A 15,287-nucleotide genomic window follows, 5' to 3' on the forward strand; every position below is an offset into this window, starting at 1 on the left:
TTATTTGTTTTGAAATCCTTCAGTAGGCCTCATGGAAACTGTATACAATAATTAAAGTGGAAATGAAAGTTGTCCATTGGATATATTAACACTTAAAATGGTTATATTCGACTATTTAAATTTACGGTACAATTCCCTGCCAGCTTTTTTGCACTGTTACCATTAAGAATATTTCACGTTATTCAGTAGATGAAAGGAAATGAAATTGGGAAAAGTTGAGTTGTTTTTAGGACGTAATAAATATATTTGAACTGTTTCATTGATTATATGTAGATGTGATGAATCACCTGTCTGGTTTTTAGACAGAACCACAGTTATGTAGCACTTCAGCTAAGAATCATACAAAATGTGATACATGGTTGGAAAGCCTGCTTATTTGTTTATTTTTGATAGGTTTTTAAATGCATAAGTAAACAGAAAAAAAACATAAGAAACATGTAGACCTTCATATTTCCCTTGTTTATAAGAGATTTGGATTACATAGAATGTACTATAGATTTCAAAATTAAAAGAGAACGCTCTGTAAATAACACTAAAATACAATAGGAAGCATTGGATTTTCAATGTTAATTGTATCCTAAGAGCAGACAGACTGAAATGAATAATTATACATTTCATCATATAGACCTATAAAGAGACTTGATAGAAAAATAAAAATGTGTTAACCTAAAAATCAATGTTACTTTAGACAAAGTTATTTGTTGTAAAAGTGTTGATAATACCACACTTTTATTTGAAAACATTGTGATGGTTCTAGCTAATTCAAGTTGCTTAATCCAATGCGAAAATGCCAATTCATAAGTTAAAGCGTAACTCTTTGAAGATGTTATATAAGTAGATTGGCTTCATCACACCATTTACAATGTAAAAAAGTTATTGTGAAATTTTTAAGGTCCATGCTCCCAGTTTTTAGTGGAGTCCGAGTTGCTCATTTACTTTTGTTTCTTTGTATGTATTATTTTAGTTACTTTATGTTTGTTGTTGCTGTTTTCCATGTCTGGTCTTTGTCCCCGGATTACATTCTTTAAATTTCTCCTTTAATCTTTGTTCCTATAATTGCTCTTTCGATTTGTTTTAACTATCTCATGTTGTAGGGCCTACAACAGGCTACTTCACATTTTGCGTAATTAAACGCCCAGACAATATACACGAGCACAGAATAAATTGAATGTTACACTAAATTTGAGTAAAAGATATGTTAATAAATATAACTTTTCTATATATAAATATATGTTTAAACATTTGATTTATTTACATTTTACATTATTTTTACTAAGTTTGAAAGAAGATTATTGAGTCGATTAAAAGGCACGTTATTGCAACATGCACAGTGAAAAGGTTTAAATAAAAACAGAATTCTAGCATGCGAGTTAATGTAACATCTAAAACTATACGATGTGTATCACTGGGTTACACTAAGTAAAATCGGTATATGTAATTGTAGGAATTAGGCAGAAAGGGAGACTTCTGGTAAAAAAAAAATAAAAAAAAAAATAAAATAAAAAAAATGAATAAAAATAATATAAAATAAACATGACAATCTATTACATGTATAATTTAAATTAATGTTCCTTGTTCTCCAGATCGTATTTAAAACACAAATTAACTTGAATTAAATGAACATACATTTAAATAAAAATATATCGTGTTATAAGACAATATTGAGAAAAAAGTTTTTATTTTGGTTATTTTATGTTCTTTGTTGTGTTTGTTTGTTCTCCATGTCAGGTCTTTATCCCTGGATTACATTCTTTTGATTTCCGCCAGAATCTTAGTTCCCTTTATTACTCTCCCATGTCAGGTCTTTGTCCCTTTATTACACTCTTTTGATTTCTGCTAGAATCTTGGTTCCGTTGATTACTCTTAACTAGAAACGGAAGGTTTGAGACTTGCAGTAACAAAGATTTACGGTTTTTTCTTTTGATGGAATTAAACTTTTACACATTTCTCTTTATATGAGTACTTTCCTAATGTTTTCTTGTAACTGTACTGAAAAATAACTTTTATAACCAAAAGTTTTTTTTCTCTTCAAATTGACTGTAATATTTTAAATGAAAAGATACATGCATATTAAATTCGATCGAAGGTGTAATAAATGGATATATAAATATTAGCGTGAAATCGATAAAGCCTCACAGTTGTTCATTTTGAGCATCTTGACACAGCTTTATTTTGTCAAGTAAGAGATATACATGATGGAATATCGGTGGACGTCGGTTTTAGTTCTGATTATAATTTCATTTTCATTTACAACACTACAAGGTAAATAATTATTCTCTCTTTTGATATACCACGGTTTTATCTGGTCACTGATGACAAGGAGAAATTCTAGAAAATTTTCTTTGGCAATTAACAGTATTCAAAGTTTTGTCTATGTACTCTATTACAAAAGTTTCTCCCTATCAATGACAAGTGAGAGAAATAAGCACAAACAAGGACAATTTTTTTTGCTCATTTCTTCCTCTAGATTAGGCCTTACATATACGACTTTTCAAGTTCTCGTGTACTAAAACATTTTTGATACAAGAAAGCAGACAATGCGGTTTTTGTTAACTTTGAGTATTCACTTTATTTGTGTTGGTATTTACGTAAATGAAAGTAGTAAAACAAGCCGGTTTTTTCAACGTTACAATTCATCTCATGATTATTTTGAATATTTTTTTTGTTTTAGCACGGTGGTGTGATATGTAAGAAATAAAGAAACTCATCATCTTTATCATCTTTGTCCATTATATTTTTCTTTTTTAAAATCCGATAAAATTAGAAAACTAGTGTAATGTTTTATTCATTCTTAATTCAAATGTAACTATATGATGATTGCGACATGTTGAATATAATTGCACAATTTTCAGTTTAAATAGTTTCTTTATCATATATTGACAAAGTTAAAGTAGCTGAGCTGAATTGAACGCGTGCTCTTTCTCTTCAACTTAGCCCCTAGACATGCCGCCCATGTCTACTAGGACCAAAGACTGCCAAAATGATAAATCATTTCATAAAGTCCTCTCCATCTTATAACTTTGGTAAAAACTGTCTCATACAAGTTTTTTTCAAACCTTTTCACATACTTATTATGAATCAAATTGTTTCTGGTATAGGGTGCCAACTTCCAACAGACATACAACAGTCGACCTGGGTTACATCAGGGCAATATGCAGTCGGAAATGTCAAGTTTGGAACGACTATTCTCCAGGGATTTAACATAAATATACAAGGTGAAAATTTCAACGACTACACATGTGTCAATTATATAGCAGCCAACGGAATATACGTTTTCAGGTAATTCATATTTTTAATAACCTTTAATACTATCACAGAAGTTATTTTAAGTGGTTTAAAGGTAGCATAATACGTGTAGTAGCATACAAGCTCTGCAAAGTAAGATACATTACTTTTCTCTCACAACTAACCGCTGCAGACAGGCTATCCGCAATGCTTGGACATTTGTCAAAAAATCAGCCGTAGCTTGAAAGTTGGATAACGTCGCAAAGACTCACTTTAACATTTTAACGACATTCCAAAATTCCTACTTTTTCTAAGAGCGATTTTTATGCAGCGTCCAGAGTAATAGGGTTTGTAAGTCTCGTTTCAGTTTCAGTTTCCCTTCCGGAATTTCCTATGTAGAACGTATTGAAATCCAAAGACCGATATACATTTTATTATTTACCTCCGGGAAATCAACACGCTGTATCACAATGCCAAATCTTTTATTTTATGCTTTTCTTAACATTTTTATCCTGTAAAACTAGATATTTTTCATCAGTATTTTTACACAAAAAGATGTTTTGCTGTTAATATTGAACCCAATGATATGTTAATGACGAATGTCCATGCATTTGAATGGTAGACGAGGACCCATTCTCATGAAACCACGGAATCACGTGACCAGACTTACATACCCTATTGTCAAATACCAGACCACAATTTCAAAGTTTTTCAAAGCAATATCTTGACCTACAATTAGAAATCGATGGTAAGGGAAAACTATTGACCAAACTTTACCACAAACGTGATGACTTTTCATTCAGAATTGTAAACTTTCCTTTCATCTGTGGCAACATCCCTTCGGCTCCTGCATATGGAGTGTTCATATCACAACTCATATGTTATGCCAGAGCTTGCCGAAACTACGCAGACTTTTTGTGTTGCGCTAGAACTCTAACAAATAGGCTTCTGGAACAGGGTTATGTTGCTACAAGATTGAAGTCATCACTACAGAAGTTTTATGGTCGTCATCATGAACTCGTGGATCGTTATAATGTATCCATCAGCACCATGAAAACTTATTTATTCAACGGGTCATAGTTCACCTTTCCTCGTTTGTCTACCCCGGACTTGACTTTTTATGAGCAACTCGGCGGGTGTTTCTAGAAAAGCATAGGACGCTTACCCTATCGGTGCACCTGGTCCATGCTCCCAGTTTTTAGTGGAGTCCGAGTTGCTCATTTACTTTTGTTACTTTGTATGTATGATTTTAGTTACTTTATGTTCTTTGTTGTGTATGTCTGTTTTCCATGTCTGGTCTTTGTCCCTGGATTACATTCTTTTTTGATTACCGCTATAACCTTGGTTCGCTTGATTATTCTTTTACTGTTGTTTTATGAATAACATAATCTATAATAACAAAAAAATGAGATGAGTATTTAGCAACATCTGAAGACACCTAATAGACAATCACCAATAACTAGTATCACTGAAACAATTTGTACAATTTTGTCTCATTATCTTTAGTGCACCATTATGAACTCTGTCTAATTTAACTTAAGCATGTCATTGTCATATATATGTAATCTACTTTTATATTTTTAGGAGTGATTCCGAGTTTTATGACCCCTCAGCCAATGCATACAAGAGAGTGTATATATGTTTAAGGTTAAAGAAGATAACAAATAACCTTTACTCCTTCTATATTTTAGGAGGTAACACATTTGCTGTCAATTATATAAATAAAGACCAAGAAAAATTTAGAACATTTTTGAAAATACACAAACTTTCATGTTTTTGAATAATTAATACGATCTAACATAACCAACTTTCATGAAAAAAGTTATCGTCGCGGTTGTCTCAGGATAGAATTTTTTTTTTCTAATTCGGGAAGTCGTGGGTTCTATCCCCGGCGAAGTAACACTAAACATTTAAGATCTTAGTTTCACAGCTTCTTCGTCAAGCACGCGGTATTAAATAGAATGATCGGACGACTGGTTGGACCGGTCAACTGGCTGTTGCTTCAGTCAGCTAACACAAAGAAATATAATTCAGTGTGTCAGACTAGTACAAAGCAGGGTCTCATTGGTTGGCAAATTATTTTGTCCTCAATTTTACGCAATATAAGTCATACAACGTCAGGCAATAATCAATCAACCAATAAAAAAGCCGTATTTGATTAAAATGTGCTTGAACACAGTTTAAGTTCAATTATGACTGCTTTATGATTAAATAATTGGAAGATAAAGTATTCTCTGTTTTTATAGAAATTGATTTTTGTAACTTTTTGTTAAATATAAGATAGTTTTTCAAGCTATTGGCATTTCTTACAAAAATGAGTAGATTATGCTGTCCAACAACGCAGGGGTATTATAAACCACTGTTAAGAAGTATTCTTTGCAGAATCACGCAAATTATCTGATGCATCCCAAAAAGGCTGAAAAAATATTTTTGTAACTTAGTTGTTTTATGGTCTATATGATGAAATGAATAACTAATCATTCCGATCTATCTGTTCTAAGGATATAATTTACATTGAATATTCAACAGTTTCTATTGTATTTCATTGTCATTTATAGAGTTATCACTATTTATCTTAATTCAATAGTGCATTCTTTATATCTACTAAACCAGGGATTATATGAAAAGCCACAAGTTATTATCTTTTTTACTTTAACACTTTTTAGCAAAAATAAAATTATGTAACTTTCCAACCTTCCAACAATGTATCACATTTTGCTTGATACGTAACAGTAGACGTACCGTAGTTAACAACATACCTTAAGACAAAAGCAAGATACTAAGTATCAATAAAAAAAAAAATCAAAAATTAATTAATATCAAGCACACAGTCAACCAAACAATATATCTAATTAACATCAATATTACTAATCCTAATATTCTATTATGCTTGTTCTGTAGATCCCGATAAATCTGGTGGTATCAGGTACAACGCTTTTACGGATGATGATGCTCCACCTGAGACATGCAATCGCTGTACGGTTTCTAATCCACCAACAGACACTGAATACTCATTGCTTAAAAAAGACGGTAAACGATAAAGCAATTTATCACACAAAAGCTAATGTTGGGGATACAGAATGTCAATCATATTTTTAATTTTGTATTTACCAATCTCTACAAAGATTTAATCAATATACTTCCTCGTCACAATTTATTTTCACGTATATATATTGTTCGCAAAATTGACAAAATTTGTTTTTTTAGAGATGTATCATGCACCTTTTTCTTAAATTAAGGGTTATTTTGTGTATGATGCTTTTCATTTACGAATAAATAAAGTGTGTGCTTTTTGTTATTTTATCATGCATTTATACAAAAAATCATTTGAATGATATCAATAACTGCCAATTTTAAACTAAATTGTCTGCGACCAAAATGCTTCCTGTGAATTATAATTACATCTAGTGAAAGTCAAACACTTAAGGTTGAAATTGTGATCTTTCAGATATGCTAGGTTAAAAAGCCTTTTTTTCATAAAATGTGACAATGTGCTAAACTCAAGAAGAAAGGAATTAAAAAAATATGCATTATTATCATGCCGCAACTCATTTTCAGTTCATAATGGAACTGAACATTTTTAGCAAATTGTCCTGTTTTATATCAGATCCATATCTCTTTGCTGAAAATACATAAAAGAGATTCAAATGGACATTTACAGTTGTGTATGAGAATGAGTTTAAACTAAACTTATAAATGTTGCATTAGACCATCATTTAGGCCTGTAATGGGAAAACTCACACTCGATCATAGGTTCTCCATGATAATAAAGCATAAGTTTTTCTCAATACTTTCGACCGGAATCATAAACCTACCCCTTTCCTCATGTTGAACATGATGTAAGTTGCAACATTATGTGCAAATAGATTCCCGAAAGTCCAATATTTGGTACTTTATTGTAAATTTCCTGGATTTGTTTTTTTGAGGTCAGTATTTCAGGTATACAAATTGTAGGACTAGTAGCTATTTTTAATTTTATCTGTTTCCTTTTTTGCATAGTTCGTATTAAAACATTTTTTTATGTTATACAATGTATTGGTAATACTATCTGAATGAAGAACCTTAGCGAAAAAAAAAAAGAAACGCACATTCTCCTGGCAAATACTAAAACATGGGAAGAAGTATAACATCTTGTTCTGTACTTTTTTGTAATTTCAAAAAGTAGTTTTAACAAAACTTCAGTGTTTTCGTGTTCAAATGCAACAAACGTAATATTGTTTTTTTCCCTTCTTATGTTCAATGGCATTCAGTTTGAGTGGGTTTGAATTCATTTTTATAGTATGCAATAACTTGACTCCAAAACCATCCCATTTCCAGACCGGAAAATTACATATATGTAATTTTACTGGTGTAACAACACAATCAACACAACATACATTTGTAGATAGATTTATGCTGTTTTGAATTCATGGATTGAATTTCCTAAAAATGGCCTTAACGCACGAACAAATAGTTGGCCAGAAATTTGCCCTTTGACCTTGATATGCCCCCTGAAGTGTTTTAATAAATTCTTGGCTTGAATCTCTATATTGTCTTTATATGTACATATCATTTGTCAGTATTATATCAAATGATAATAAACAGTATTGATTCTGTGTATCATAATGTTTCAAGTATTGATATGGTTTATCTATTTACCACTATTTTACTTCCAGGGACCAGTGATCCGGTACCGAATGATTACACTTTCAAGTACTGCCCGTGCGAAACTACGACAGACGTGTGTTATCCCGCTGTACCGCCTAAAAGTAAGATAATTTTAGAGAGTATATATTCATATTTTTTTTTAAACTTGTGTCACTGCCTTTTTTTCTAAATGTAAGAAAAAAAAAACAAACTTTTTCCATATTGTATAAATTGACTAATTAGCTTTTGTCGCTTTTCAAAACAATTTTAGTAAGTTTAAATGTAATCCTTCCTGTTATAGATTGTAAAACATATGCCAAAAACTACGCAATATTGCTATTGCAGTATCTCTTAAGGAGGTAGACCTAGGGTAAGTGATATACTTCTTGAAATCAGTAATATGTTTGCATCATATTCAATTTCATCGAAAGCGTTCATTTGATAAAGAATGAAATCAATTCAAGTTACTTTAATGCTTACTTGAGATTGATGTTAAATACATTACACAACATTCCATGGATTTATAAGAGTTATGTTCCTTACACTAGGTCTACCTCCTTCATAGACGTTTTGTTCTTACCACGACTCGTTTTTTTTCATGTAGGCTCTTATTCAGTGAAATTGATATCCGAAATTGGTGACATTCAATCGAAAACTATACATGGTTTTCAATTTCAATATTCGAAGTAAACAAAGGGGTTATTGAAAACCGTATTCCTTCAAAACTGTTGTTTTGAATGTACGATGCATAAAATGTATGGAATATTCAAATAGTACCGTTTCACTGCTTTATTCGGCTTCATCTTTTGTCGAAGCGATGATAGCCATGCTTGCTTCAATATGCACGTAGAATTTACACAATTGTAAAAGCTGCCATCGTTGAGGTCGTAAAAGGTGAATAACCAATCATAATGCATGTAAAAGCATGTACAAACAAGATTAAATAGTATAAAAGACATTATTTCTTGCATTCAGTTTTAATATGGACATCTTATGAATTTGTTGAAATTTGTAAATTAATGTCTCTAAACATTGTTCTTATCTTGAAATTTTTATTTAGGTCCAACAGCAGGGCGTAAGGGGTGCCGCCACAGATAAGGAAAGCGAGAACAGAAAAGTCAACTCTTGATATTACCAAGACATATCTGTAATTTGAATAAATACTTTATATACGTGATATATCTGATATGTATATATATGCGAAAAGCAATATCAATGATCATCTCATAATTAATACTATATGCTTTACTGTTTACGCCTCCAATGATTACCCTAACGATTCTCTTTCCATAACCGCCGTCGATGTTTTCGACCACCGAGTGAGTCACTTCATTTTCAAATTCGTAGTCTGCTCCCTTGCTAAGCACGTGGCATTTAGTGACGATTGATTTGTTCAGAGGCACAACTATGTGTCTTATTATACGCCCTTTTGCGTGGGTTGTTGCATCTGTGAATTGAACTAGCAGACTGAAGAAATGTTTTGGACGTTCCCTCTGCGGTACTCGAACTCGTACCGCTGTAACATTTATGGCAACACCGCCTACATATTGTCCAGCGCCCTCCGATGGAGCACTGTACCGAATAGAGTCGTCACATTCTGAGACGCATATACATAATATTGATTTGTTGTGGCATGTATCGTTAATTTTGTCCTCCATACTACATTACCTCGCCTAGTTGAACTGCCCCGTTATACCAAATATGGCTGGACATTGTGCAGGCGGTATTGCCATAGATGTCACAGTGATACGAAATCGAGTCCGGCAGTGGGAACAAAAAATTTCCTTCGCAAATTTGGCAGTTCTAACATCATTACGAAAATTTCAGACTACACAACAGGCCCTTATGCTATATCATACCAAAGGCCTTCGACACATCACAAAAGATAAACCTAACATCTTTACTGTTTATTTTTTTCATAATATCACCATAAATGACGAGGTACTGGTTGACAGGATAATCAATTCTATATTATGTCGGAACTCTGACTGGTTATCAGTCACAATTCTGCTATGGAGAGAGTAGTTGTGAAGGTATTTAATTTTTTTTTTCAAACAATTTACCAAAACAACAGGTTACATATATTGGTCTATGATTCGAATGATTCTTACCAACACCTTTTCCCTTTTGGATACCTGATACATTGGCTAGATTGTAATCACTAGGAAAAACTCCTATATTCAAACTTGTTAAATAAAATCGCAAGAGGCTTAATCCGACACCAAAAATAGTTGAAATTTTGGTGGTAAGTTATCTGGACGAGCAGGCTTACTGGTATTGAGAATCCAAAATTGATCAACGACTTCTTGTTCTGAAGTAACAATACCAGAGAGCTCGCATGGCGAAATAAAGGGAATGTTTGGTAGATTAGGTTCGTAGGTTCTATGTTAACCTATGCGTGTACGTATAAGGATCGCCTGTTTAGTACCAATCAATAAAAATGCAGAAAATGATCCATGCTGCAGAGAAACTTATCACGCATACAGCATTCATAAGTTACTCTTGTCCTTTGTATTTTGGAGAAAATCATACATTCATCTCCCAACTAAAATAAATACATCAAGAACGATAACTCTTGAAAATGCCATTTCCATGAGCTGTCTATATTACTAAAAATAAACTAAGACTTGTCATGTCATTATGAGAAAAAAATCAGAACCTGATTTTTTTTTATCTCCGTTAAAGCTACTGCTTTACTTTGTTTTTTTCTTTCCATCCTTGGTCTATTTTTTTTTCCGTTTTATCAATACCTCGGTTTTTGTGTAATCATTTTCTCCTTTACATATATATATCGACTAAATATCGATCGCACTTTTGTCGACATCTGCTTTATATCATGATAGTTATAATTTAAATGAAATATAAGTGTACAGCGTTGCTTATGTTTTTAAATGTAAATATCAATGTGAAAATATATCTCTCAAAAATATCACGAGAATTGAAATTGGGAATATGTCAACGAGACTATAACACCACCGGAATGAAAAATGTATGCGCAAGGCCTTCAATGAGCGACGAGAAATTCTTCACACCACAAGGCAGGCTGCAGCTGATCCCAAAATGTGCAGCGAAATAGTTACCCCAATATACTACAGCAAATTTTAAATTATACTGAAAGTGAAAACGAACAGAGGCCTGAAATTACTTACATGGTACAGGCACAAACAAATACATTGCAATGAACTATAAATAAGCATTTCCAGGGTGAATAAGTTTACAAATCTTAAATTGTCTGACATTCTGAAAAAGAATTTCCGTACAAACACAGGGGTGGACAGATGAAAAAGGTAGTAAATTAAAAACGAAGATTTAAAAAAAATATAAATAAATGAGTGGTGAGTGTTCGTCAAACATGTTCGAGATTTTCACCGTTTTGTCTCACTTTTACAAAAACTTGTACTCAAAGATCTTAAAATGGTATTCATTCACCCAGCCCTTTCTACTCTTGTCAAATCCCCTTTTACAGTTACACTCACTTTATCTACGTTAAATTCAATATTTAAAATTTTCATGCTTATTTGACCTATGAATGACAGAAACAGGAGGTCATGGTAAAACAATACAGGTTTCTCAACTCTAAACATCGCTGTTGGTAGACAATTGATGACGAAATCATTTCCGTTCAACCCCTTTTTAGGTCCGTTTTTTTTCATTTTATCAATTTCATATTTTGTGTCATTTACGACGTCTGTTGTTTTTTTTGTCTGCGTGTTTTATGTAAGTTTTTAGTAAGAAAACAAAGCCATGTAAGAACATGTTTATTCAATGGTTATGTAGAGGTTATAATAAATCGTTTGATTGAGGGTGTTTTTTAATCATCTTCGACCAAATAAAATCAACCATAAAGTAAGCGATTAATGTTTAAGTAGCACTACAGCTAAGAATCATACAAAATGTGATACATGGTAGGAAAGCCTACATATTTTTATTTTTGATATTTTGTTTAAAATGCTTTAGTAAACAGAAATTAACATTTGGTTTTTCATATAACCCGTGCTCATAGGAGATAAAAATTGTATAGAATGAACTCTAGAATTCGAAAGTAAGGGAAATAACTCTGTAAGTGACACTCAAATACAATAGAATCTATTGGATTTTCAATGTTGATTATCTCCTAAGAGCAGACAGATTTGAATGAATAATTACACATTTCATAATATAGACCTATAAAACAACTTCATTACAAAAATAAAAATATGTATGCTTTTTGGGTGTATCACATTTTTCAGATTTTGCATGATTCTTACAAAGACAGCTACTTAATAATATAATATAATGAATATCAGTGTACATAATCAACCACCACTATATTTTACCAACGCATGCGTTATGCGAATATTAAATCTAATTAAAGGTTCTTGTATGTAATCACGGGAACCATGGTTCGAACGTAATTCAAAATAAAAAGAATAAAAAAATTCAAAAAATAACGACTAGAAAAACTTAAGTTGATGTGGGCTAGTGTAATGATATTAGTAAACACATGTAAATGTTTTCTTTATCTTTTTTTTTATCTGCTGTTATATCTCAGTTCATATCGATTTATAGTCGTTGTTCATAACTCTCATAACTATAAATTTATTATTTACTCTGAATCATATTATTTCAATTGTGTCTATTTCACACGCACAAATACGTAAAAATATACAAATTTTAAACTTTACATTGAAAATGCCATGAAACAACCATTGCGTTACAAAGTAACAAAAGTAAATGAGCAACTCGGACACCACTAAAATTGGTTAACATGGACCAGGTGCACCGGTACGGTAAGCGTCCTCTGCTTTTCTAGAATCAACCGCCGAGTTGCTCAAAAAAAGTCAAGTCCGGGGTAGACAAACGAGGAAAGGAAAACTATGACCCGTTGAAAGTGCAAACGAGGTAAAGTCCTTTACCAAAACAGCAGCGGAAACACCACAATCAAAACAAAACAGAAGAACAAAACGTATAAGGCAGAACAACACGTACAAGACAGAAGAACAAAACGTACTATTAAAGACAGAAAAAAAAACATTAAATACAGAACAAACATAAGGGAAACAAAACATACAAGACAGAAGAACGAAACATACAAGACAGAACACAACATACAAGACAGAACATAACGTACACGACAGAACATAGCATACACGACAGAACATAACATACACGACAGAACAAATTGTACAATACAGAAGAACAAAATGTACAATACAAAAAAACGAAATGCACAAGACTGGAGAACAAATAGTACAAGACAGAAGAATAAAACCTACAAGACAAAAGAATAGGCACAAACCGTACTTTTTTCATATATCAAATCAATATTTAGTAAGGATTGTTTTTCATCTTAAACATACTTAAAACTGATACGAAACAGATCTCAGTTGACGCCATGACAAACGTTCTCTCGTGATATGATAGTCAGCCAATAACAGGTAGTTGCATAAACGTATCTCAGTGCTTTCCATTCATTATTAGCCAAACGTATTTCTGGATACTGTTTTTATTGAAATTGATGAGCAGGCAAATGTAAATCGATTCAATATTGCTGGTTTGGTTAAGAAAATCAACTTACTGATCTCATTTTGTGCATATATTTTTGTCACTTGTTTTGTAAAAAATACGCCCTTGTAACGAAACGGACTTTGAGATATTCTGCACCGCAAATCGCGCAGTACAATACAACAGCCACATCAGACGGTTCCGTGACCAATTTACAAGAGATGTGTCAATTGGATATAAAATATCTACATAATATCGAATAAGTTACACAAACATTTATTATTGTCATACTGCATTAGTTCCCTTGAACGAGCCTTAGAATATGGAATATCAGTGGAGTTTCTGCTTTAGTTTGGTTTTATTATCAAATTCATTTATTAAGCTGCAAGGTAATTTATTACATCCTTTGGTATTATTGATGCTTTCAAAGGTATTATTATTCGCATTGTTTCAACTGTTATTTTCATTGATTTCCATTATTATTGTTTTACTTGTTATGATCTCATGATTAAATGTTACATTAGAATATAAGAATATTATAATACGTATACCCTGTATCACATCCTAGACCTATATCGTATACCCTATATCACACCCTAGATCTATATCGTATACCCTATATCACACCTCTAGACCTATATCGTATACCCTGTATCACACCCTAGACCTATATAGTATACCCTATATCACACCTCTAGACCTATATCGTATACCCTGTATCACACCCTAGACCTATATCGTATACCCTATATCACACCTCTAGACCTATATCGTATACCCTATATCACACCCTAGACCTATATCGCATACCCTATATCACACCCTAGACCTATATTTTAACTGATTTGTTCAACGGATCATAGTTTTCCTTTCCTCGTTTGTCTACCCCGGACTTGACTTTTTTATGAGCAACTCGGCAGATGTGTCTAGAAAAGCAGAGGACGCTTACCTTACCGGTGCACCTGGTCCATGCTCCTAGTTTTAAGTGAGTCCGAGTTGCTCATTTACTTTTGTTACTTTGTATGTATGATTTTAGTTACTTTATGTTTTTTGTTGTGTATGTCTGTTCTCCATGTCTGGTCTTTGTCCCTGGATTACATTCTTTTGATTACCGCTATAACCTTGGTTCCCTTGATTACTCGTTAACATTAACTAATCTAATCTTATTTGTAAAGCTTAGCAGGTTTTCTTTGTCATTCATGCTGTGAGTTTAAGTTTACATGTTCATGATATGTAACAAAGTTTGTTTCATTTTGTTAATTCATTAAATATTTAAGTACCAGTCCATATAACATTCAGACAATGCCAAGAGTAAAGTGATTCATGGTGTAGAAAAACCCACGGAACAAACAATGCTTTTACAATCTACATATGCTATTTATTTACATAATAATATTTATTTCTGAATTCATATCTGCACTTTTAAGAAAACATCACATTTATCTCCCACTAAAATTTACCAAAATAACCAAAATCAAGAACAATAACTCTTGTTCCAATTTTATGTACAATATGTATATTTTTTCTCTCAAAAGCACAACCACAATATGAAAAACTAAGACTGGTTATGTGATTAGGAACTGTTTCTGACGAAGAAATTAAACTGAAGTCAGTGGGTTTTTGACATGCAGATTAAAATATTGTTTCTTTCTATTTTTTGAAATATGTCTAATACTTTATATGTGAATGTTATGTTTTGCTCGGTAGTCTGTGTAAACTCCTTCTAAGCATTGTTTCCCTTTCTTTATTTTCCAAGAACCAATGATGCGATACCCAATTCTACATCATTCAAGAGCTGCCATGCCAAACTTCAATAGAGTTGTGTAATCCTGTTGTCACTACATCTAAGACAATTACAATTAAGACAACTACAGGAAAGACAACTGTAAGTCAGACTACGACAAGCACGACAACTATGAGTGGGACAACTACAGGTAAAGAAACCTACATTC

At 32.4% G+C, this 15,287-nt stretch overlaps 1 protein-coding gene across 1 annotated transcript; it reads left to right on the top strand.

Annotated features, from left to right (window-relative positions):
* The first annotated feature begins 2,078 nt into the window (after positions 1–2,078).
* Positions 2,079–9,028, top strand: LOC148605950 (uncharacterized). Its single transcript, XM_088550345.1, has 6 exons — positions 2,079–2,262; positions 3,099–3,279; positions 4,810–4,919; positions 6,127–6,255; positions 7,881–7,973; positions 8,912–9,028. Exons 1-6 carry the CDS (start codon positions 2,193–2,195, stop codon positions 8,947–8,949), a joined length of 621 nt encoding a protein of 206 aa, XP_088406471.1. The 5' UTR covers positions 2,079–2,192; the 3' UTR covers positions 8,950–9,028.
* Positions 9,029–15,287: the final 6,259 nt, after the last annotated feature.

The sequence above is a fragment of the Perna viridis genome, chromosome 10 (assembly GCF_037379345.1).
Source record: "Perna viridis isolate PV_CMFRI_1.1 ecotype Kerala chromosome 10, ASM3737934v1, whole genome shotgun sequence".
Lineage (NCBI taxonomy): Eukaryota > Metazoa > Mollusca > Bivalvia > Mytilida > Mytilidae > Perna > Perna viridis.